Source organism: Rhinatrema bivittatum, chromosome 7, assembly GCF_901001135.1.
Source record: "Rhinatrema bivittatum chromosome 7, aRhiBiv1.1, whole genome shotgun sequence".
NCBI classification, from domain to species: domain Eukaryota; kingdom Metazoa; phylum Chordata; class Amphibia; order Gymnophiona; family Rhinatrematidae; genus Rhinatrema; species Rhinatrema bivittatum.
In genome coordinates, this window is record NC_042621.1 from 196,504,212 (window position 1) to 196,527,967 (window position 23,756).

Consider the following 23,756-nt stretch of genomic DNA (forward strand, 5'->3'; position numbering starts at 1 on the left):
AACAGTCAAAAACAGCTAATTAAGGAAAACGTGGGAGGAAGCAGAATTGCTTGCCTGCAACAGGTGTTCTCCTAGGACAGCAGGATGTTAGTCCTCACACATGGGTGACATTATCGGATGGAGCCCGGCACAGAAAACGTATGTCAAAGTTTTTATAACTTTGACTGGTATACTAGGCAGAGACTCTTGCTTCCGTCTCAAAAACATCATAAGTGGAATGCACCAGATTTGCTAGATACTTATAGCCTGGATTGGCAACTGTTGGAAACAGGATGCTGGGCTTGATGGACCCTTGGTCTGACCCAGTATGGCATTTTCTTATGTGTTTTCTGCACTCCAGGCACTGACGCACCAGCGACAGAAAGGTGTCTTGCTGCTGTTAAGGCAGCCGTTCAGCCGCTTCTTGCACCTGCTTCCAGAGGTTTTGAGAGTATTGGCTCATACTGACCTGGTAGAAGCAATGCGGGCAATGAGCATTGCCCCCTGAAACACCTCCTCTCAAGAGCGTCCAGCGTGTTTGTAATCCTTCCCTCGGAGCACCAAGGCATGGTTCCGAGAAAGTTTGGCCTTCTTAAGAGCGGATTCGACCACTACAGATTAGTGTGCCAGCTGATGCTTTTTGAATACGATGGCCTGCTAAATGAGGTAAACTCAGTCCACCTTCCTGTTCAGAGGAACTGTGAGCGGATGCTCCCAAATCCTCAACAGCAACTCCTTAAAGATCTTGCATACTGGGACCACCATGATCTCTTTAGAAGCCAACACAAACTGGAGCATTTCCAGCATCTTGTGCCTGGCATCCTCCTCCATCATCAAATGAGATGGGCTAGCCTCCGCCACTGCCCTCACAAAACCTGCGAAGGTCAGGTCCTCAGGCGGGGACCTCCTATGTTCCTCCATAGCAGACTGTTCTGAGGGGAGACCCTCCAAGTCCTCTGAGGAGGATTCTGCAGTGTCCTCCTCCCAAGGGTCATATGGGGCCTCATCCTCACTGTAATCCACCGCGGATGGGGCCCTGGGTGCTTGGCCTTCTTCCAGGAGTCTAGGCACTGGTGGCAAACGTGCTGGCCCCGGCAAAGCTGGGCGGAGACTTCAGACTGCGGTGTCAGCGCCAGCCTCGCCAGAGCTTCCTCCTTGGAGGAACCAGCAACCACCCTATTGGGCTGAGGGAGCATCAGTGCCCGCCCAGGCATCGATGGCCCCCTGGGAACCGGCACCAGCTGGGTCGGTAATATCCCGATGAGCACATCTGGACACTCCAGCAGCGGTTCCAACAGGGAGAGTGTGGGCACCGGTGCCATGGGCTTAATGCCCTGCAGCGCCCGATCAACTGCCAGCTGGACTCTGTGCTCCATCTCCTCCTCAAAAGTTGTCAATGCCAAAATAGACTGGGAGGCAAGAGGGGTGGCCAGATCTTCCTCGGAGCCCCAAGGTAGACCCTCGACTGACACCAGGACCACTGGAGGCAGTCGCGGACAACAGCATCGATGGAGGATAGGCAGTCCTTGCAGAGGGGTTGCTTCGGAGGCATCACGGCAAGTACTGGCGCCGACCCGAGCCCAGCACTGTGCACAGACAGTGACCAGTGCCAATGCTTCCTCTGCTTCCCTCCATGCTCGGCACAATCTTTTCCTGGTACTGAGGTCAAAAACGACAAGCCTGATGTCCTCAACCTGGAGAAGGCAAAAAAAACAAAGGGACAACCTTATGCTGTGGAAAGATTTTATTAATATATTCTAGTAAAAGAGCCAGACTCCGGCCGAGTTTCGCCAATTAAGGCTGCATCAGGGGCTAAAGAAAATATAAGATTAAAATTTTTTTTTTTAAAAAACAAGTAATTAAAATAATTATATATATATATAATTTTCAAAACTTATAAAAAAAATTTTGACCTCACATGACTTCTGATGGCAAAGAAACTACATATATTAATCACAAACTAAATCGGCTCTATTATACTTTCTATATTCCGGGTACCCCACTTGTAAACAAAATATCCTATAAAAGGTACACCTTATCAACTATTAAAAATTGATTGGAGATTAGCTACAATCTATTTTTGTGGGACCTCTCATTACAGAGTCATGGTCTCATTACCACACTCTTATTTGTGGAGTTTGGTCCATTTTACTTTATATTTTTCTAGTGTTTTTATCAATTTATATCACCACACTTGTGCCCATAAAAACTATTATCAAACGTTTGTTAAATTTTTTCAAGCTGATGAACCTTTCCAACCACAAACTATTTGAAAAAAGTCACTTTAAACTTAGTTCCGGGAAACGCTATATACTGCAACAGACATACTCTTATGTGGCAATAATTGTCAAGCCAAATTTCAGTCTAAAATAAAATTATGCATAGTTAAAAAAATTGTAACTGACAATGAATCATATCAAATATTTAAATAACCCAAAGTTTAACAAAACTAAAAACATTTTGTTGCAACAGAGTAAACAGATCCTAAGTTTATATATCTGTTATTAAAACATCCTCTAAGTTTTACATCTATCAGGAAAAACTACATAAACATACTCTTATGTGGTAACAAAGTATCAATGTACAATAGAATTGTACATAATTAGAAAGATTGTAACTGACAATGAGCCACATCATGTGTATAAGTAACCCACAGTTTAACAAAACTGAAGATATTTAGTTGCAACAAATTGAACAAATTTTAAGGTTTGTTTTTTTTTATATCTGTCATGAAAGGTTTACATCTTTATGGCGTTTTGTTTTTTTTGCCTTGGCTACGTGGGACCACCTTCCGATTTGCTTTATTGGACCTCAACCTGGAGAAAACAGACATGAGGCCGAACTCCGGCGCCCTATCCACCAGCAGCATCAATGGAGCAGACGGCTCCACCGATGTCAATGGCTCGGTGTCCATTGGTGCAGCTCCTCGGTTCTTGAGCGTCGATGCCACCGATGCCTCAGACTTTCTTGCCCTGAAGAGCTTCTCCATTTTGTCGAGGCGAACATGACATCCCTTCGGGGTCATTTGGTCGCACAGGCAGGTCCTCCGGTCGTCATGCAATGTCCCCAGGCAGAGGATGTACACAATGTGCGATTCTGTGATGGACATGGTCCTCTGGCACTGAGGGTACCTACAAAAACCTGATGAGGCCATGACGTGATGAACTGAAGGGGTGAAAAACAACAACGGAAGTGGTGGGCAGTTGACACCGGCAGGCACTGAGGCACTGCCGCCACGAGGGACGGATAGAAAAGAAACTTCCAGAACCACTGAAAAACCTGACTAGGATACAGGAGAACCGAGGGTCCCGGATGCAAGAAAAAACTCCAAAGATAATTGGTGGAAAGCATTCCAGATACTTCTGAAAATCTAAAGAAACAAGAGCTCAAAAACTGTGATGCAAAAGCTCCACAGAAAGAAAGAGTCTGAAGAAGGACCCCACATGGACACATGGAATAGGGCATACTGGGCGTGCCCATTGTGCCAGTCAAAGTTCTAGAAATTTTGACATAAGTTTTCCGTGCTGGGCTCCATCTGATGATGTCACCCATGTGTGAGGACTACCATCCTGGTTATCCTAGAAGAAAGTAAAGTCACTTCTGCAGCTGAAAGCTGGCAAGCCAGTTAGGTAGCAACAGGAGAAAAAGAAAACCCTGGAAAAGGATGTGTGTTCCAACCGGAGATGGAATCTTCTCCCCACTAGAATGGTGCTAGGAATAAGGCAGGAGATTCAAGAGTTAAATGGTTGCTGACCTCACCACAGCAGGTGGCGCTGTATCATCTAGTCCAGTCTGGAGTGACATGCACAAGAATATGCAGTATTTACAGGATATTTTGTAAGAGCAAATCAGGATTAAATCCTTATTTTTCTCCGTTTCCTAATATCAACACAAAAATAATGTTTAGCGCATCTAAAAATAAACACATTTCTCCTTCACAGCTTTGTGACAGTGGTTTAAACTTCTGCAAATCAATAAAGATCTTATCACTTGTTTCAAATACTTATTCATTAACTGATAATGTTCTCTTACCAAAGAGAGGTTAACTGTTTTAGGCTTTGGCATAATAAAACAAGCAATTAAAAAAAAAAAAAAGTCAAATCTCATATCATTGGTCAGAAACATGTGCACTATATTTTAATTGCCACCTAATCTACTTTATACAGTCTTCATAAAATATCCTCTTTTCTCTGTCATCTCAAACTGGAAGAAACATGGAAATCTTAAAATACAGTGACAAATACTTACATAAAATAAGCACAGCACCTAAATGCAAAAAAAATTAAAATGCTTCAAAAGGTTTACAGCATGTAGTGGCCATTTATATTTCACTTTAAAATATTCCCATAGAACCTCAGCACCAATCACAGGAAATTAAAAAAAAAAAAAATTCCAGGCATCTCAGTAAATCATCATGCTGGTTAAAACCACTATGTCTCCTACACTTCTTAAGCTATACCAGTTAGAGCTCAGACCATACTGTTTATATAATCCCTATTTGTAATAATTTTCCTTTATGATACTGAATTTCAAATACACACGCATACACATTTTCAACAGATACTTTTTCTGCCAAAATAATCTAGGTCTCATATGACCATACGATTTTACTGCCTTACTTCCTCTCTCTCTCCTGCCACATTTTATCTTGGGACGCTTAAACTGACACACATCCAATTTTGTACACTGAAATTTCTTACTAAAGAACCAAGACAGCAAATTTCACTGAGACCTAATCATGGTTACTTGTAACCTGCAAACTACCCATAAGTTTTCAAAGGCAAATGCCCTCGTACTTTCACACTGAAACTTGCCATGGGTACAAATCTACCCATCGTGTACATTTGCCTTTGCTTTTTGTGGGGCAAGTATGTACACAGAGTTGGAAATGTGTTCTACAGGTATATTTTTCCTCCTCTGACCTAAACGCATCCCCAGGAACACTTCAATATGGATAGAAGTACAATGCACAGACTTTTAGCCACATTGACAGAGGGCAATTTTCACACGGCTGATTTGCAAAGGGAAAAATTCTATTTATGCACATAAATGGCTTTGAAAGTTGTTCTTCCCATATATAAAGTTGGGGGATTGTAAGACTTGATTATGTTGTTAATTCAGAAATTTAAAAGGTTTGTGCATAAAAACATAGTAAATTACAGCAAAAAACAAAATCTTCCATCCAGTCTGCCCAGTTGAGATTGTCCACTTTTGGTACATATGCATGTACATTTCCATTTGTAACCCAATGTCTCCTCTCCCCTACTCCATGTTTTTTACTGGACCTCTCAACCCTTTTCTTACCACTGCCCTCCATTTTTGTCCCATGCATACCCAAAATCTGTTAGAGATATCCTCCATCACATCTGCTAGGAGGCCATGTCCGGTTTTGCCATGGTCAACTTTGCTTCTTACAAGGCCAGTATGAGCCAGCACTCCGATCTCCTTCCATGTCTTAACTTTTGTAAGGCACCAAGGACTGTTGTAAATATCCAGCCTCCCCATGATCACCTAATTTGGGTTTTAACCATGACCCCCCCCCCCTCCCCCTCCATAAAGGTCAACCCAGCCTTCTTGGAAGCTTGATGCTGTTGTACCACTGCTCTTTAAGGCTGTAAGCCCTTCATCATGTAAAGTTACCCAGTGCTTTCTTAGATGCAATCATACTGCTGTTTAGGGTTCTACTTATTTTGTATGGCTAAAAGACTGCTCTATCGTTTTTCAACCTGGAAAACAAAAAAAAGTTATACTACGCTTATTGCTAAAGTTAATGTCATTATCCCACCAAACATTCACATTTCATAGTATTTCATTAGAAGTTAAAATGTAACTAATGACAAATGTATTATATAAAGAAACTCTACATCGGTTGTGTTTTGTACTTTGGTGTTTAAATATGTAAATAAAGCGAAACAAAAAAATCACTATTGGAAAGTCCCTGACTGTCCCAAGTACACAGATGAAAAGGTCCATTCCAAAACAAGCAAGGGAGGAGGGAGTGGCAGCTGCAGGCATAGCTTATAACGTGATCAGCATAGTAGACAGCATTCTGCAGCCTTCATCCTACCCTCTCCCCCCCATTAGAAAGTCAGCTGAAGCAGCAAATTAAACGTTCGTATATAGAGTCACATAAAAAAAAAAACACAAAAAAGACACTTCCTTGTACATCTCCTCGGTTCTACTTAATTGCAGGCTCTGCAACCTTACAAAGGTTTGAAATAAAAATTCAAACCATCACTAGAATTTTTCTTGGCATAAAAAGGTGGCCTAATCTGTCCGTGAGAAAAAGGAAAACATCTGAGCTTTAAGCAGGAAGCAAAACGACATGTCACGAGGGACAAACATTTACAAACACTCTTCGGTGACTGTCCATGATTCTGACTGAATATTATACACACTGAATAGTGATTCACACAGCACAGGCAAAGACAATGGCAAGCTATGTACTATAAATGTATTTTCTATTACAAAACTACTCTACAACAGGAAGCTTTGGGATCCCCAAAGCACGGTCTCACTATCACTCTACCATCTTAGTTTACAAAACATTAAGCAATGGTGCTGAGAGAAAAAAAAAAACCAAAACACTATTACTTAACAGCTTCAAACATTACCATAGGCTACAACACAGAAAAAGGAGGATCTTTAAAAGATCAAACAGTTTGTGCAGAAAGCAAAATAGAGCAAAAGGACAAAAGCAGCTATCTATAAACTTTAAAAATAAACAATTGAGAAGGGATATGAGAGAGGTTTATAAAATAAGTGGTGTGGAACAAGTTACTAGGAAACAGTTATTTATGCTTTCAAATAGCACAAGGACTAGGGGACACTCCACAAAACAAACTAACTGTATCGCCCCATGGTGAGACCGCACCTTGAATACTGTGTACAATTCTGGTCGCCATATCTCAAAAAAGATATAATTGCGATGGAGAAGGTACAAAGAAGGGCGACCAAAATGATAAAGGGAATGGAACAGTTCCCCTATGAGGAAAGACTAAAGAGGTTAGGACTTTTCAGCTTGGAGAAGAGACGGCTGAGGGGGGATATGATAGAGGTCTTTAAAATCATGAGAGGTCTAGAATAGGTAAAATGTGAATCAGTTGTTTACTCTTTCGGATAATAGAAGGACTAGGGGGCACTCCATGAAGTTCGCAAGTAGCACATTTAAAACTAATCGGAGAAATTTCTTTTTCACTCAATGCACAATTAAGCTCTGGAATTTGTTGCCAGAGGATGTGGTTAGTGCATTTAGTGTAGCTGGGTTTAAAAAAAGGTTTGGATAATCATGGAGAAGTCCATTAACTGCTATTAAGTTGACTTAGGGAATAGCCACTGCTATTACTGGCATCAGTAGCATGGTATCTTCTTAGTGTTTGGGTACTTGCCAGGTTCTTATGGCCTGGATTGGCCACTGTTGGAAACAGGATGCTGGCTTTGATGGACCCTTGGTCTGACCCAGTATGACAATTTCTTATGTTCTTAGGTACTGATAGCAGATTTAGAGCAAATTTAAGAAAACATTTTTTCTGTTAATGCTGTGGAATTTGTTAGGTTATTGCCCAAGGATGTGGTCAAAATTAACTAAAATTATGAAAAATATTTGGACAAGTCCAGATCCATTAATTATTAGCTAGAAAGATTTGGGAGATTACCACCTGGGAAGGGATATTCCCAATTAAGATCTGTGGGGTACTTCCAAATAACACAAACTGGCCACTATCTGACAGGATGCTGGGCTCAATGGACCACCGGGTCTAACCATCATGGCATGTCGTATGTTCTATAGCAGGGTGCTCAAACCAGTCCTACGGGCAGCCCACCAATCGGGTTTTCAGGCTACCCCTAATGAATATGCACGAGATTTATTTGCATGCACTACCTCCCATGCATGCAAATAAATCCCATAAGCATATTCATTATGGGGCGGATTTTAAAAGGCCTGCGCGCATAAATCCTTCTGGATTTACGCGCGCTGGCGGCCTATTTTGCATAGGCCGCCAGCGCGCGTAAAGCCCCGGGACGAGCGCAAGTCCTGGGGCTTTCGAAAAGGGGCGGGAGGGGGCATGTCCGGGGGTGCGCGGCATTTCGGGGGCGTGGTAGAGGCCTCCGGACCAGCCCCCGGGACTGGAGGACGGAGCGGGGCTGCCGGCCGGCACGTGCAAAGTTATGCCTGCTTTCAGCAGGCGTAACTTTGCCGACAAAGGTGGGGGGGGGGGTGGGTTAGATAGGGGAAGGGAGGGGAAGGTGGGGGGAGGGCGGAGGGAACAGGCAGCGCGCGCTGGGCTCGGCGCGCACAGGTTGCACAAATGTGCACCCCCTTGAGCGCACCGACCCCGGATTTTATAAGATACACGCGGCTACGCGCGTGTATCTTATAAAATCCAGCGTACTTTTTTTTAAAGATCTACCCCTATGTAAATAAGTCTCATGCATATTCACTAGGGATATCCTGAAACCCCCAACTGACCGGTTTGAGAGCCTTGTTCTACAGCACTAAAAAGGTTCCCAAACCCAGAAATATTGCACTGTATGAAAGCAAGGTGATGTGAATCATTAAAAAAAAAAACTAGATTGTTCAAATAGCAAAAGGAACAGTAATCTACAGGGTAGTGGAATTGCTTACGTTTCCTGCTTCATAGTTAAGACATCATCAACCCCCCCCCCCCCCAAAGAAACTGCAGATTTAGTTTGAAATTATTGTACTTACATATTCCTTCACATTTTTTGTTTTCACTGCTTTGTATGAATAATAAGCAGGATACAGCATCCCAAATACCAGCCTATGAAAAAGAAATACAAAATTAACTTTCTGTAAAACTAAAAATAGCTTTAAAAATACTTATATGAAAAAATCATAGAATATTTACAAACATTTAGCCTATTTAAAACCCTTTAAGCATTTTGATCTTATTAGTAAGTCTGTACAGAATAGGAAGATTACATACTTGCAGTATTATAATAAGCCATATAGTATAAAAATGTGCCACATTTTAACAAAAAATGTAATTATATAAAGCTTTATGAATTCTCTACTGAAATTTGCTTCAATATCTGATCATAACTAACATGCAAAGAACATACCTAAACCCCACATCTTACTAAGATTTGTGAGAGGGCCTTACTTGTTAATTAAAAACTTTCAGGCAAAGCTCACAGACAGGGGTGAAACTTTTAAAAATGCAGGTGTCAGTCAAAGTTTTATGTTTTTTTATACCAAAGTTTGGTGTCAGCCTTCACTCCGGTTTACAATTATAACAACAATTTACATTAAAAAACATCAGAGAACTAATTAATATTGGGTAACAATGGAGGTTGCTAGATAACATTGTTAACAGAGGAACACTGAGTGACATTGAGTAACTGAGTAACATTGCGTAACTTTGAAGTTGATTGATAAATAATAAATAAGTAGAAATAATAAATGATATATAAATAATAATAAATAATAATCATTAACATTGAGTAACATTAGTTATAAGCGATAGTTATCAAATAGGTTTTCCTGCAATGGTTTAGGAAGTTTTGGGGATCCAGAAGGCAAAAGAAAAAAGTAGCTTGTGGTTTTTTTGACCGTATTTTGTATTTCTTTTTCTTTTAACATTTCTTGTTCTTCTCTTTTCCTCCTGCCCTCCCTTCCTTCTCTGGCCTCTCCTCAAGTCCATCAGCAGCTATTCCGCGAAGTCTGATAGACAGTGCCAGGCGCCGAATTTTAGGCATCTGAGTCACCCTGGTTTTGCCAGCCCCAATACAGAACTAAACTTTTAAGTTTGCTTTTTTTTTTTTTTTTTTTTGCAGGAAAAGTCCATGAGCTGTAGTTTTGCTATGTTTTTTTTTTTTTTTTAATCAGTTTCAGCACGAGTCAGACAAGTAAAAATAAATTACTACTTTAAGATTCTGGGTATCCTTCACTGCTACTCAACAGAAATTCAGAATATTACAGTTTTAAGTGAATTCAGTATTCATTAAAAATGCAGGAAATGGCATACACAGCTTCAACAAAGACATTCCAAAGTCAGGTTTGTTCCTTTGAAGAATGAACGGCCACTGGGATAATACATCCTTTTACAGATACCTACAGACAAGCTTAGGTTATAAACTCTACAGGGGGCCTGAGCGTGCCCAGCCTCTCACAAACTGCAATTTCTTTTAAGGAATCAGAAAGGAAAGAAAAGTGGTCAGTAGGTAACATTAATCCAAACTAGCACCATCTCCACAAAAACATAAAAGGCAGAGGACAAGATCTATTCAAAAGCTTGAGACAAGTGAAATTCCACTCGGTTATATGGACACACGAGACAGATTGAAGACTCTGAAACAGAACAGCTCACGAGGCATTTGATAGCATACAAAAATTTGAAACACTGTCAAATGATCTCTGCAACATAGATGGATTTTCATCCCTCATTTTTGTTTTTGGAAACATTTAGAACTATTTCTAGAAGAATACTGTCAATATCTTGCAAAATATGATGGCTTGATATTTCATTCTCTCTCAAACTGTTTACTGTGGTACGTTTATGCACAAATGGTGCCTACACCAACTATACTGCTGATTCAAAAAATTTATTGCAACTATGTGGCAAGGATCAACATCCAACCTCTTCCAATTCTAGATAAGAGAACTGCAAAATTATGCCCCTGAACAAAATATATGTTACGCAATAAGAAACATAAGTTTAAATAAGCAATAGAAGATTTTATTGAAGTCTGTGATACAGAAACATATAGGCATTTAGAAATAAGATACAGGGTTTCTAATATCACGTCACCAACACAGATGGAGGCAAGATTTTCTCTGCTGATGAAGCAGCAGCATTTCCTACTCCGGCTGGAGATGGGGAGGGGGGAGAGGGATGCAGCAGAAGTGGAAGAGAGAAAGTACTGGAGGAGAAGTGCAGGAGGAGAAAGCTGACAGGGAGGAGGAGCAGAGAACAACAAAATGGAGGAGAGAAAAGAGGGAAGAGAGAAGGGGAGAGAAGGAGGGAAGAAGTGGCAGAGGAGAGTGAGAAGTCTGCATTCACCAAGTACTCTTATCCCTCACCCTCAAACAAATTCGTTAAAGAGGAGGGGGACTAAACAGCAGGAGTTTTAGGTGGCAAATGCATTTCATCTCTTCTAAGTGTGCACCCCCAAGTCACAAAAGAAAAACATTTAGCTTAAAATGCCAGAGAACATTTTAGCAAACAGCCCTTAAAACTAGAGTAATATCAAACATATGAAATTACTGCTGGGGAAGAAAGAACAGGCATGCCCCTTTCAGGAATTCCAGTCCCACTAAACCGGTATCCTTTATAAGAGTTCAGGCAGGCCTTAAATTCCTTTTGGAATCGCCTAGGATGCAAAAGGAATTTTTGCTCCTTCTGGGAGCCAGAAGTGGTATGTGGGGATGGCTCCTTTCCCTCCTCCATTCTCCCCACACTGCCCTCTCCCATGGTTCCTCCCCTTCCCAGCCCAGCAATCCCTCCCCTCTCTTTAGCCCCACCCAGCAGCCCCCACCCTCCCTTTGCCATTTCCCCCTACTGGTGACGTGACGGGGACGGCAGCTCTCTGTCGGCAGGCAGGGCAGCTCTCTGCTGCTCCTCAGAGCGCCAGAGGCACACTGGCAGCTCCTCTCTGCAGCTGTGAGGGCAATCTAACACACAGGATTTGAGCCCCCGAGGTTAACAGTATTTCTGGATTGGAAAATATCTAACATTTTTTCTCCCTGAACCACACACATACCATATCTGCACAGTTATTTTAGCACAAAACCAGGCACCAATACCCAACATCTTAACGTGAGGCATGACAAGAGAAAGAAACCCACTTTATAAGCCAAAACAAAAAAGTCTCTGGATCCATTTTGTAGAAAATAAGTTTCTAATAGTGTGGGGCTCTCCTCAATAGTTTTTCATCCCCAATTCCAAAATGTGAGTTAAGCCCAAAAACCTCTCTCGAGTTGTTGCTAAATTATAACCTCAAATTAAGGATATTACTTTGGAGATGATGAAAATGCCTTTGCTATACAAAGTACAGATTCTTTGGGTATTTAAAAGAAAAAAAAACAAACCACAATTGTTGCAGACAATAGTTCATACAAATATATGCTTAATGCAGGGATTTGGAAGGGAAAGGCTAACTTAGGTGCCCTGGCCAGTTCTTTGATGGGCGGGTGGGAGGGAGGGACGTTCGCTGCTCAGCCCACTCTTTGGTCCGAAGTTTAACTGGGTGAGGGAAAGGAATGTGCTCTTGGCTACTATATTTTATTCTTTTTTTTTTTTTTTTTTTTTTTTTGAGGGAGCGGGCAGATTGCCACTCAGCCTGCATGCACTCGAAGTTTAACTTGGGGGAGGGAAGAGTTGGGAAATTTGTGTCCGCAGCCATTTACTTTTATTTTTGTTACCTGAGGTTGTCTTCTCCTTTTTTTAGCACAGATTTAAGGTCATGGAAATAGCCGCTCCCCCCGCCCCAAAAGTAAAAAAAAAAAAAAAAAAAAGCACGCTTTTTGTGCGTAGCTCTCTTTTACCCTCAGAGGGAATTTGCATGCTATTAGCTTACTGCATCCTGCAGGGCCACTGGTTTTTTACCCCACCTGCAAAGTACAATCTGTGCTCAAATTTAACTCTAACTTTAACATGAGTTTTCTTATAATCGGCTCCTAAATTTATACCTGAGGCAATGGAGGATGATGTGGCTTGTCCAAGGTCACAAGGGGCACCAGTGGGGCTTTAAGCCTGGCTGGCAGCCAGCTGCTCTAACCATCAGGCTACTCCTGCCATGATTATTTGGATCTCTAATCCTACCTCATTCTTGAACAGCCCTATACACTGGTACACTGCCACATCAATAAATTCATTTTTCATTGTGTCACAGGGATGAAGCTTTACATTCAAACAGATCAAGAAATTGAGTGGGTTAATGAGAAAGCAAACAGGTTTCTGTTCTCTTGCACAGTTTTAGGAAACAGATGTAGCTGAAGGATGGGAAACTCGGAAAGGGCTGGACCTTTTAGGACACAATGAAAAATGGATTTCCTCAGGGAAAGGAAGCTTAATCTCTGTGGGCATAAGTATCCGCAGACCAATTCTGAAAATTAACATAATACACCACGTCCACAGCCTCCTTTAGGTAAGTTTCTACATTATACTAATCAAGCACCTACATGCACATAGTCTGCAAAGCTTGTAAATGAGTCATTACAAATGGAAATCATGCATATTTTTGTATCCTTTCAATCTCAATTTCAGCTCTTAAAAAAAAAAAAAAATTAAGTATACAACTGTTTTGCCTTTCATTTAAATGGATTTCCCACACTTTAATGTCTATCAGAAAAATATACTTTTACTTCTGGGACATAAGTCTAGTTAATGATTTTGGTGCTTTACTGCAGAGGCAGATTACATAGAAGAGAAAAGAAGCGGTACTGTTAACACCCAATTCTAGTTGGTAAACTGAAGCACTAGAAGAGCATGTACCGTAATTTGTCAAAGAATCCGTGCTAGAGTAAGACTGAATTTGTGCATTAATGCTGGTTAGAGATGTACGAGTTCAGCAGTTCTGGGAAAGGCTGTACGTTACCCCACCACTCTACTGAGAATTACTTTTGTCAGCACCTTTCTAGAAATGGACAGTTGAGAAATCCCAAGATGGTCATTCCAGAAGATTCTGATGCCCTCTCTCTTATATAAGATAACAACTAATGCATATTTGAAATCCCAGGGCACAGATCCAGGATTCTAAAAATGCACTGAAGCTGGAATTATAAAAAAAAAAAAGTCAACACTGAAACAAAGACTACATGCACTTTTAATATGCAGGTTTTGCACAATATTCTCAGAAAACTAATGCAGGTACAAAATACATGTGCTTGCTTGCATCTGTGTTTAATAGAAAACAGAGGCAGGAAGATCATAGGGCCTATTAGTCTGCCCATTCACACCAACAGCTCAGTTCTACAAATCCTACTACATTCTCCGAGATTCTCTGTGCTTGTCCCTTGCTCTCGTGAATTCAAATACCGTTCTTGTCTCCACCAGCTCCACAGGGAGATTATTCCATGCATCCATCACCCCTTTCTGCAAATAAATATTTCCTTTGATTTACTCCTCTGTCTACCACCTTTCACCCTCATTCGAGCCTGGCTTCCTTTGAAAGAAGACTGCCTCTTGTGCATCAATACCTTGGAGATATTTAAATGTCGCCTTCATATCTCCCCTATCCCCCTTGTATAAAGCCTCTGGTGAGACCTTATTTTGAATATTGTATATAATTCTGGAGACTGTACCTTCAAAAGGATACAAACTGGTTTGAGTCGGTCCAGAGGTGGCTACTAAAATGGTCAGTGATCTTCATTCTAAAGCATATAGGGACAGACAAAGATCTAAACATGTATACCCTAGACCAGTGGCTCTCAACTTTTTACCTGAAGACAAAAAAAAAAACCACTCAGCATATGTGTAGCAAACCTGCCATACCACAGCAACACTTACTCCAAGGACTTAATGTCCTACCTATGAAAAGGCACAGTGCACCACTAATACATGACCTATTGAGAAAACACAACAGAAAATGCTGATACAAAACACCTACATTCTACAATACCTCCCCCTCAGTCACACACACAGAATGGGCCTACACCAAATACAGAATATAAGACCACAAATTACAAGTCTGGAGATAAAAACTGGAATGGAGGCCCCACAAAGTCACTCTCATGCAGTACAAAACTAAACAACTAGAAACAGAAATACACTAAGCAAACCACAAAGATAGAAGAAATGCACATTCCCAAAAGTGACATCATATGGTTCTTGCACTCAGTCACTCCCCCTCCATACTCCATCATCCCTCATTTCTCCCAATTACTCCCTTTCAACCATCTCCTCATACTCACATCCCTGTCCAGCATTCCCAACCCAAGCCAGCATCCTCTTCTTTGTGCTCCTCTCTCATGTGCCAGACTCTCCCTAGCCCTTCCTCCCTTCTCCCCCTCCCTGCCCAACTACTCCCAACCCCCAGTTTCCTAGCCTTTCCTGCTAAAATACCTCACCTTCAGGCCCATACAGTAAAGTGCATGGGAGAGCCGACGCTCCAAGACGAGCGCCGGCTCTCCCAACGCGCGCCCAGGCACCTCTCCTGGGCGCGCGATTCACTATTTAAATTAGGGCCCGCACTAATAAGGAGGCGCTAGGGACACTAGTGTGTCCCTAGCGCCTCCTTATTGGCGGAAGCACTGGCTGTCAGCGGGTCTGACAGCAGACGCTTAAATTTTACCAGCGTCGGTTGTCAAACCCGCCGACAGCCATGGGTTCGGAAAACGGATGCCGGCAAAATTAAGCATCCGTTTTCCAACCTGCGGGCCGATTTTTTAAAAAATTTTTTTAAGATTTTAATTTTTTTTGGGGGGGGGGGGGGGGGAGCGGGGTCTCTGACAATATTGCTATGATATTAAGTCGGAGGGTGTACAGAAAAGCAGTTTTTTCTGCTTTTCTGTACACTTGCCCGGTGCCATCTGAAATCAACTCCTGCCTTTGGAAGGAGTTAATTTCTGAAAGTAAAATGTGCGGATTGGCCACACATTTTGCTTTCTATTTTGCGGGTGAATACCTAATAGGCTCATCAACATGCATTTGCATGTGATGAGCGCCATTAGTTTCGGGGAGGGGGGGTTGGCCGCTCGTTTTCCATGCGCTATTACCCCTTACTGTATAAGGGGTAAAAATAGCGCGTCGAAAATGCGTGGCCAAACAGGGGCTAACGGTGCGCTCGGCCGAACACACCGTTCTGTATTGGCCTGCTTATTTGTTGTGTTTCCTCATTAGAACATGCATTGGTGGTGAATTGCTGTCTTCTTATGAGTAGGGCTATTGCGCCTGGTAGTAGAGGGAGCTTGTGTTGCTGATATTGATTTAACACCAGAATATATTTTTTCTATGGTGAGTTGTACGGGGAATGTTCTAGTTCTGTTTTATACCCATTGCTGCCAGTCGGGGGTGGGGGGTGAATGCAAAGTGTACATTTTCTTTTATGACTGTCATGTTTCAGTATGTCATGCATGTGAGAACTATCAGGTGTGTCCCGACACAAAAAAGGTTGAGAACCACTGGTCTAGGGTATGGATATGCAGACATGGAAAAAACACAGAACTGTTTCTATGGTCAAGTCCAAAAGCAAAAGACGTTCAAGCAGCAGTGTTGTATGAATTGTCAGGAAGGCTGCCAAGTTTAAATGTGATTTTTGCTATTTCAGATTTGTTGTACTCCTTTCTCATTGTGAAGCTACAAAAGACCTCTATTTATATGCTGCTATTCTAATATGCTGTAAACGCTTTGGGTGAATTTTGTATTGAAAACAGTGGCAAATAAATCTGAGTAATAAATAAAAGACTTCTGTAGTTTTCAATTGAAATCCTGTCTGGGGATCTGTCACATCGCCTGCACTTGTTTCATCAACAGGAAAGGCTCTCATTTTATCACTTCTGACCATCCTTTCTAGTGGAAAAGTCAAACAAATTACCCCCTTCAAAGGAATACCTAGTATACGGTTCCCAGAGAAAAAAAGAATACATAGAAACCCAGCTTTTGAGTCATGATGGTTGCTTCATTTCTACCCTACAGGCCACAGCCCTATCCAAGAGGAAAGCCACATCATAAGCAGCATGTCCTAGAATATTGGTTCTCAACCAGGTCCTCAGGACACACCCTGTCAGACATTTCAGGATATCCAAAATGAATATGCATGTCGTAGATTTGTGTGCACCACCTCTCTCATGCTTGAGAAACCCTGTCCTAGAAGCAAACTAGCACCATCCTTGTCAAGCCTTTCCAGTCTTGAAATCACATCCTACAGATTTACAGCCATAGGAGATTGCCTGGTAAGAGATGCCTCCAATTATGGCTTTGTCATTAAGCCCTTGATTACTAGATACACAGTTGCCATCTTACTCTACTTTAGCTCTGTGCTGATAAGAAATTCTGAAGTGCTGTCTATACAGATGGATGTGGTCTCTAAACAGAGCCAAAGCTACTTAATGTTGCAGTTTGCATAATTCTTATGCTTTTTCTTATTTTCTTCAGATAGCTCCTTCTTCCAGTTTTTAAAGGAAGATCTTTTAGCTAAAATAACCTCTTTCACCTCACCTTTTAACCATACCGGTAATTGTTTGGCCTTCCTTCCACCTTTCTTAATGCATGGAATACATCTGGACTGCGCTTCAAAGATGGTACTTTTTATTTAACAAGGTCCATACAAATTGTACACTCTTAACCTTTATAGCTGCACCTTTCAGATTTTTGTTTTTTTTTCCAAACTATTTTTCTCATTTTATCAAAATTTCCCTTTTGAAAGTTTAGTGCTAGAGCAGTGGATTTACTTATTGTCCTCCTTCCAGTCATTACCAGTAATTCAAATTTGATCATGTTATGATCACTATTGCCAAGCGGCCCCACCACTGTTAGCTCTCTCACCAAATTCTGCACTCCACTAAGAATCAGCTAGAAAATAGATCCTTCTCTCATCTGTTCCTGATTCAATTGTTCCATAAAACCTTCATGTATTCCATCCAGGAACTTTATCTTTTCTAGCATGTCTTGAGACATTAAAACATTCATTAAAAAACAAACAAAATATCCACTACGATCTCTTTCCATTTCTGACAGAGGCTTTGGAGACCATCTCCTTAAATGTGCTAAAGCCTTGAACTAAAAATGTCAGATTTAAAAAAGGCACTATATAAAGGCTGCAAATAGAACTGAGGCCTCTGCATTACCAATGGTTCCTCCATCAGGGTCGGGAACAGTTATAGGATCCACCCTGTCACATCACATGTCGTCACAGTTTCTAATGCACACAGTCAGCATGCTACCACCCTGTTTTGAATAGCTTGCTCTTATCTGTTATTCTTATCGCCACAAAAAGTCTTTAAGGCCAGAAATTATGGAGGAAGTATCATCCAGAACAGTCTTGCACTTTGATTACTGAGCAACTTCAATAACTGCCATATTTCATTTCCTGTGGCTTGCAACCTATCTTCTCATTCAGTGCAGGATTTATTCATATATAAATCCTGGTTTATATATATAAATAAATATATAGGTTCTCTTCACCTTCATTAACCTAAATATAATATCCATTACAGCAGGTCAATGCATTCAGGCCAAAAATATTCCAGTTAGCTTTTAAATAAATTACAAGTTCTACCAATAGGTTCAGAAAGGTTGCTTCACAGATTCTCAGGGTTACAGATCTTCTTGATCCAGAATCCACAGCGAAGCTCAAACCCCTCAAAGTTACTAGGAACAATGGGATAGCCCCATGGATCCCTTAAGAACCCCTGAGGGCCAACCCAAGCCCTTAGGGGCAAGGTTGCAGATAATAAATTTTATATGACAAAGCTCCCAACTGCTTACCTTTGGCATTTCCTGAAATAAAGAACTCGGACCACAACTTGATATTGTTGACCTTTAAGCATTCCTAAGACTATGTGGTCATCTAGACAAAGTTGAACTCTTCATGTCTCCAAAAAAAGAAAAGATAGAGAATCCTCCAACCAAAAGCTGTGCTTGACAGTCAACTATATATTATGTCTGTTCCCTTACTATATAGTAAATAAAATCCAAAGAGCCATCACCACCAATCCTCCATCACAAGAGCAACTGCCACTGACAATGGCCATCAACACCTGGAGACCAGCACCAAGACAGCAGAATATTTTTATACAAAGGCTGCATCTTTGCTCAAGCTCTTGTAACCAGCCTGCAACCCTGCCCACATTTAAAGACAGAAGCTGACTGGAGATCCATACTTTGAATCCCTGAACTGATGATTGCCACAGGGCACCCACACTATCGCTGCCTGATATCCTGTGACCAAACTATAGACCCTGAAGCTGAAATCTATGCATCTGAGCTACAAGCTCTAGTGTTCCTGCCCAGCATAGAGACTTCTTTGCCAAAAGAGAATGAATATGCATGGTGTTTCAATCACAGATTGTTTATCAGTGTGAAGAGATAAACTTAACTCCTAATTATACTGAAAAGTTCAATAAACAAGATGCCTTAGTATTTTGGGAAAAAAAAGAGTAAAGCCATATTAAGGGGAGATATTATTGCTTATATAGCCCAGAAGAGAAAGTTAAGCTCTAAGAGATAATTGCTTTGAAAAAACAAATACAAATTGATAAAAGGAGATTTGCTCTGATCCTACTCCCAAGAATAAACTGTGACTCCTAAATACAGAATCTACTCTGAATACTCTGATACACCAAACAAAAAAAAGTATGCTGTATTACAAATATAAATGTTTTCTCCAAGGCAACAAGGCAGGAAAAATGTTGGCTAATGCTGTGAAACAATGGCAAGGCAAATCATATATTATTGCGATGAAAACAAGGGGAGGTACTATTGTCAGAGACACTAAACAGATTTGAAGTCTTTGTTAATTTTTACAAAAATCTCTATGCTCTGGAGTCTAACATCATACTGGAGGTCACAAAATATTTAAGGGATATTCCCCTTCCCTCAGTTGAAGGAACAGGATTTAAATTCGTTAAATGCTCCTCTTTCTCTGACAATTACATTCTCTTACTAGAAATTCACCGTTACATAAGACTCTAGGTCCAGATGGCATGACTGGTGAATTTTATAAACTCCTGTTTGATCAGGTCTGCCTACCATTGAGGAAAACGTTTGATGCACTGCTGGAGACGGGAGTTCTGTCGGGGGATTAATCTAGCTAATATTGTGGTTTTGCCTAAACCAGGGCCTGATCCCTTGCTGCCTGATTCATACAGGCCAATCTCTTTATTGAATTTTGATGTAAAAGTTATTAGCTAAGATTATGGCTGACCAACTGGCCAAGATATTGCCAACTTTAATACCCCCAGAGCAAGTTGGTTTCACTAAAGGGAGGTATGCAGTCACAAACATCTGAAAACATTTTAGCTTCCATGGAATATTCCATACATCACAAATTCCCTACTCAGTTTTGACGCCAAAAAGGCATTTGACAGAGTCAACTGGGGGTAACTCTTCACAGTTTTGCAAGCATATGGATTTTAGGGTTCCTTCTTACAGTATATTAAGATACTGTACACTATTCCTACAGCGAGAATACTAGTAAATGGAGGCTATCGTGATGTTTTTAGTTTACATCAACGTACTAGACAGGGTTGCCCTGTCACCCCTACTTTTTGAGTTATCATTAGACTCTTTTTATTCGGAAGATTTTGCAGGATGGGCAGATTGAGGGCATTAACATTAGGAACAGAATTTCTTTAATTTGCTGCATTTGCAGATGACCTTTTACATATTGCTCGGCTGCAAACGTCTTTGCCTTCCTGTTAACTGAGCTTGCAATCTATGGAGAGCAGGCTGGGCCGAGGATGAACTTAGATAAGTCTGAAGCTATGGGTATCAGTGCTTGGGGACCTAGGGATTGGAGAGGTACAGTCCCATTAGCCTGGGCCCTTCACCAATGGAATATTTGGGTATCTGGCTCACTAAATACATGCATCTTTTACGTTCTTTTAATGTGGCTAAGGTGCAAGCAGTTATTAAAGCTACTTTATCTCTGGTGGATAGGATCCACCTGTTTAAGATGACCATCTTCCCCAAATGGATTTATGTCTTGAATGTTCTCCCTTTGGTGTTAAGCTTAAAAGATGTCCATGCCTTTCACAGGGAACCGCGTTTTTTCCTCAGGACGGGAGGTTAATCTAGAGTGCCTCTGTTACAATTGATGGGTTTGGGACAGCAGGGAGGAACGGACCTGCCAATTTAAAACAACTGGGAGATTGACTTATGGATACTTCCTTATACTTGATATTCAATACAAAGCTGCTGTTATGCATCCTATGCATCTTCCCAACTCTCACCCTATTTGAGAAATCATGTCTTGATATCCTCAGCCCGTAAATCTTGGCAATGGATTACTTCTAAATTGCAATTAAGTAATTCCATATCTCCCTTCCTCCCTATAATGGGTAACCTTAATTTTCAACCTGGAATGGATAGACGTATTTATAAAGATTGGGTGTCTAGAGGTTTTTCGGTTGTTTCTCAATTTTTAGATGAGGGAGGGAAATTGTTGCCATTTCATACCGTACAGCAGAAGTCGGGGGAGGGGAATATAGATGTTTTTAGTTACTTGCAATTTCATAATTATGTATCTGTTAGGAATCAGAAGGTGGACCCCTGTTCCGAGGTAGAGTCAGTGCTACCTAAAAGGGAAATAATCCCCTTAGGTCTCTACTGTCGAAGGGCGAGGCCGAAGGCTGTAGCTGTTGCACGAAGACTTCACCCTGGAAGCTCGTGATCCCCCCAGGAGAAGCCCGTAGGGACCTGGCCGCTGGGACTTAGGAGACTTCTCTGAAGACTGAAGAAGGTCTGGATGCAGGCGCCTCCTGCAGGTCGTGGGTTCCAGATGGCTGGCGCCTCCAGCAGGTCATAGTAGTCTTGAGGAAGGAGTCACAGAGTAGTCCAGGGCCGGTCTGTGGTTCGGTACACAAGAAGGGTTGAAATCCAGTCCAAGGTCAAAACAGGAGAAGGGTCCGAAGCAAGTCCAGGAGCAATCAGGAGAAGGGTCACAAACCGTACCAGGGTCAAGCCAAGGAAACACGAACGCCGGTCCAGAGATCAGGTCAAGAGTCAATCCACGGAGCAGGGAAGCAGAGTGGGATGAAGAACCAGGAACCAGAAGCTCAGGAACAAACTCAGCCAGGAACCTTGATACCAAGGCAAGGTCTGAGGATCAGACCTTGCCTTAAATGCAGGAAGTCGAGGGAGGAGTCTCAGGAGGAGCCATGACAATTTCCTGTCATGGCTCCTTTATGAATTCTCATCAGCCATGCGCGTGGCTCTAGTAAAGCAAAAGGGGGAGGAGCCAGCCCGGCCAAGAGGAACCATGCGGCCGGGCCAGGCAGCGGCAGTAAGAAGGGAACCAGAGAAGACTACCTGCCGCCACAGAAGCCCTCAGCGAAGCCCGATGCTTTGGGTAAGTTATCTTCACCGCGGCCATTGGCCTTTCCCTGGCTGCGGCCCGTCACGGCCAGCGGTCATGATATCCGGCCCCGGCCGGCAGCTCTAACAGTATCTTTATTATCCTCAGAATTAATCTTTGATTTGGGATGGGACATAGTGCAGGATTAATTCAGTCTTGAAGACCCATAAAGGATTACTTTATCTGTTTGCCTAAGTCTCTGTGAGCTAAGATTCCTGGGTTCTCACGAGAAGGTTTGTGGTCTAAATAGACTCGGGAATTGCACACACAGTTCTCTCTGTCTACATTTACCTCTTGCTTTAGATTTCTAAAGTCACACAGAATATGCAGTTGAAGGAAGTGCAATTTAAAATTTTATCTAGAGCCTACATCTCGAAGACAAGCATACTTAGCTGGTTTAATTGACTCCGATTTGTGCTTAAAATGTAAGGTGGAGGTTGGTACATTGGGTCAATCCTTATGTTCCTGTGTTAATATTCAGAAATTTTGGGAACAAGTGTACCATTATGTTGAAAATGTCCTATCTGTGCATACCGTCTTTTCTGCTCCAGTGGCTTTATTTGGACTTTTGAATCTGGGAGGGCAACCAACTGCACTACAAAAGCGCTGGATATCAAAGGTTTTTCTGTTAGCTAGATCTACTATTCTGCATCACTGGAAAGCTGAATCCAATCCACCTTTCATGTTCTGGAGGACTGCTATGCATCAATTACTGCTACTGGAAATGATGATTGGAAAGAGAAGTCCTCCTAAAACCAAACAGAAACAGCTTGACATTTGGCTACAGTATATTGACTCTTTACCTTCTCATGTTTGGAGTACAATTTTGAATACATATTTGTCTATAGCTGTCAGGATGGAAGGGTGGGAGGGGGGGGTGGTTGAGTTGGTTGGGAATTTGTATACCTACTCTTTGATATTCTTTTTTGTCTATACCTTGTGTGCTCTGGGACAATGCACCCAGGCATGTTTTGTCAATTATTCTCTACAGCTTTAACAAACAGATTTAAACATACTGAAAAGTGCAAAGAATTGGTCCTATGTAATCTGAAGTTAGCTTATAATACTTCTGAATCTGACAAATCTGTGCATACTTTTGATTGACGGTTGTGTCAATTTAAAAACTGTGAGAAAAAGTAACCATTTGAATCTCTAAAGCAATTATTATATATCTGTATAATACCCAATCAATTATGCTCAATAGATTAAAACCATTAAGAAATGAGACAAAAATCAAAGCGATTCCTTGTTCTGAATCTATTCCTAAATAAAAATTATACCATAAGAAATAAAACTTAGAGGTTGTTGTCTTCCCTACACAGCAGCAGGTTGGCCTATGTAGGCCAGAAGAGAGATAGTATCAGCCTGTGCAAGCTGGAAGAGAAGAGGGAGCAGTGTGGGGTCTGCTGGAGCCTGAAAAACATCAGAGAGATAAACTGAGGGGAGTAGAGAAATGAAGAAATCTGGAGCGATAAACCTGGAAGGGCAGAGAGAGAAAGCTGGAAGAAGGAAGGTAACAACTAGCAAACCATCTGGTGAATTGCCCCTAAAGAGGAGGTGAAGATCAATCCTCAGGATGGGGTTCAAGCAAAGGGGGGAAGGGCAGGAATTCTGTAGAATTTTAAAATATTGTGCACAGATATTTACATTTTTTTTTTATACCTAATTCCTCCAGGACGTCTAATGAAATGAATGTTTTGCACACCAAGATCTATTGGGGAAAAAAAACAAAATCTACACTAGCAGCATCACGGTACAATTTTAGCAAGAAAATCTAAACTGCAGTGGAATGTACCTCA

The 23,756-nt window shown here is 41.6% G+C and overlaps 1 protein-coding gene across 3 annotated transcripts in view; it reads right to left on the bottom strand.

Moving 5' to 3' along the window:
* The window catches only part of REEP3 (receptor accessory protein 3), a 198,133-nt gene that overhangs the window by 129,575 nt on the left and 44,802 nt on the right, over positions 1-23,756 (bottom strand). For all 3 annotated transcript variants that reach the window (XM_029609727.1, XM_029609726.1, XM_029609728.1), the window contains exon 2: positions 8,690-8,762. In XM_029609727.1, the coding sequence (XP_029465587.1) occupies positions 8,690-8,749 (60 nt within the window). In that variant the 5' untranslated portion in view covers positions 8,750-8,762. The remainder of the gene's footprint in view (positions 1-8,689; positions 8,763-23,756) is intronic.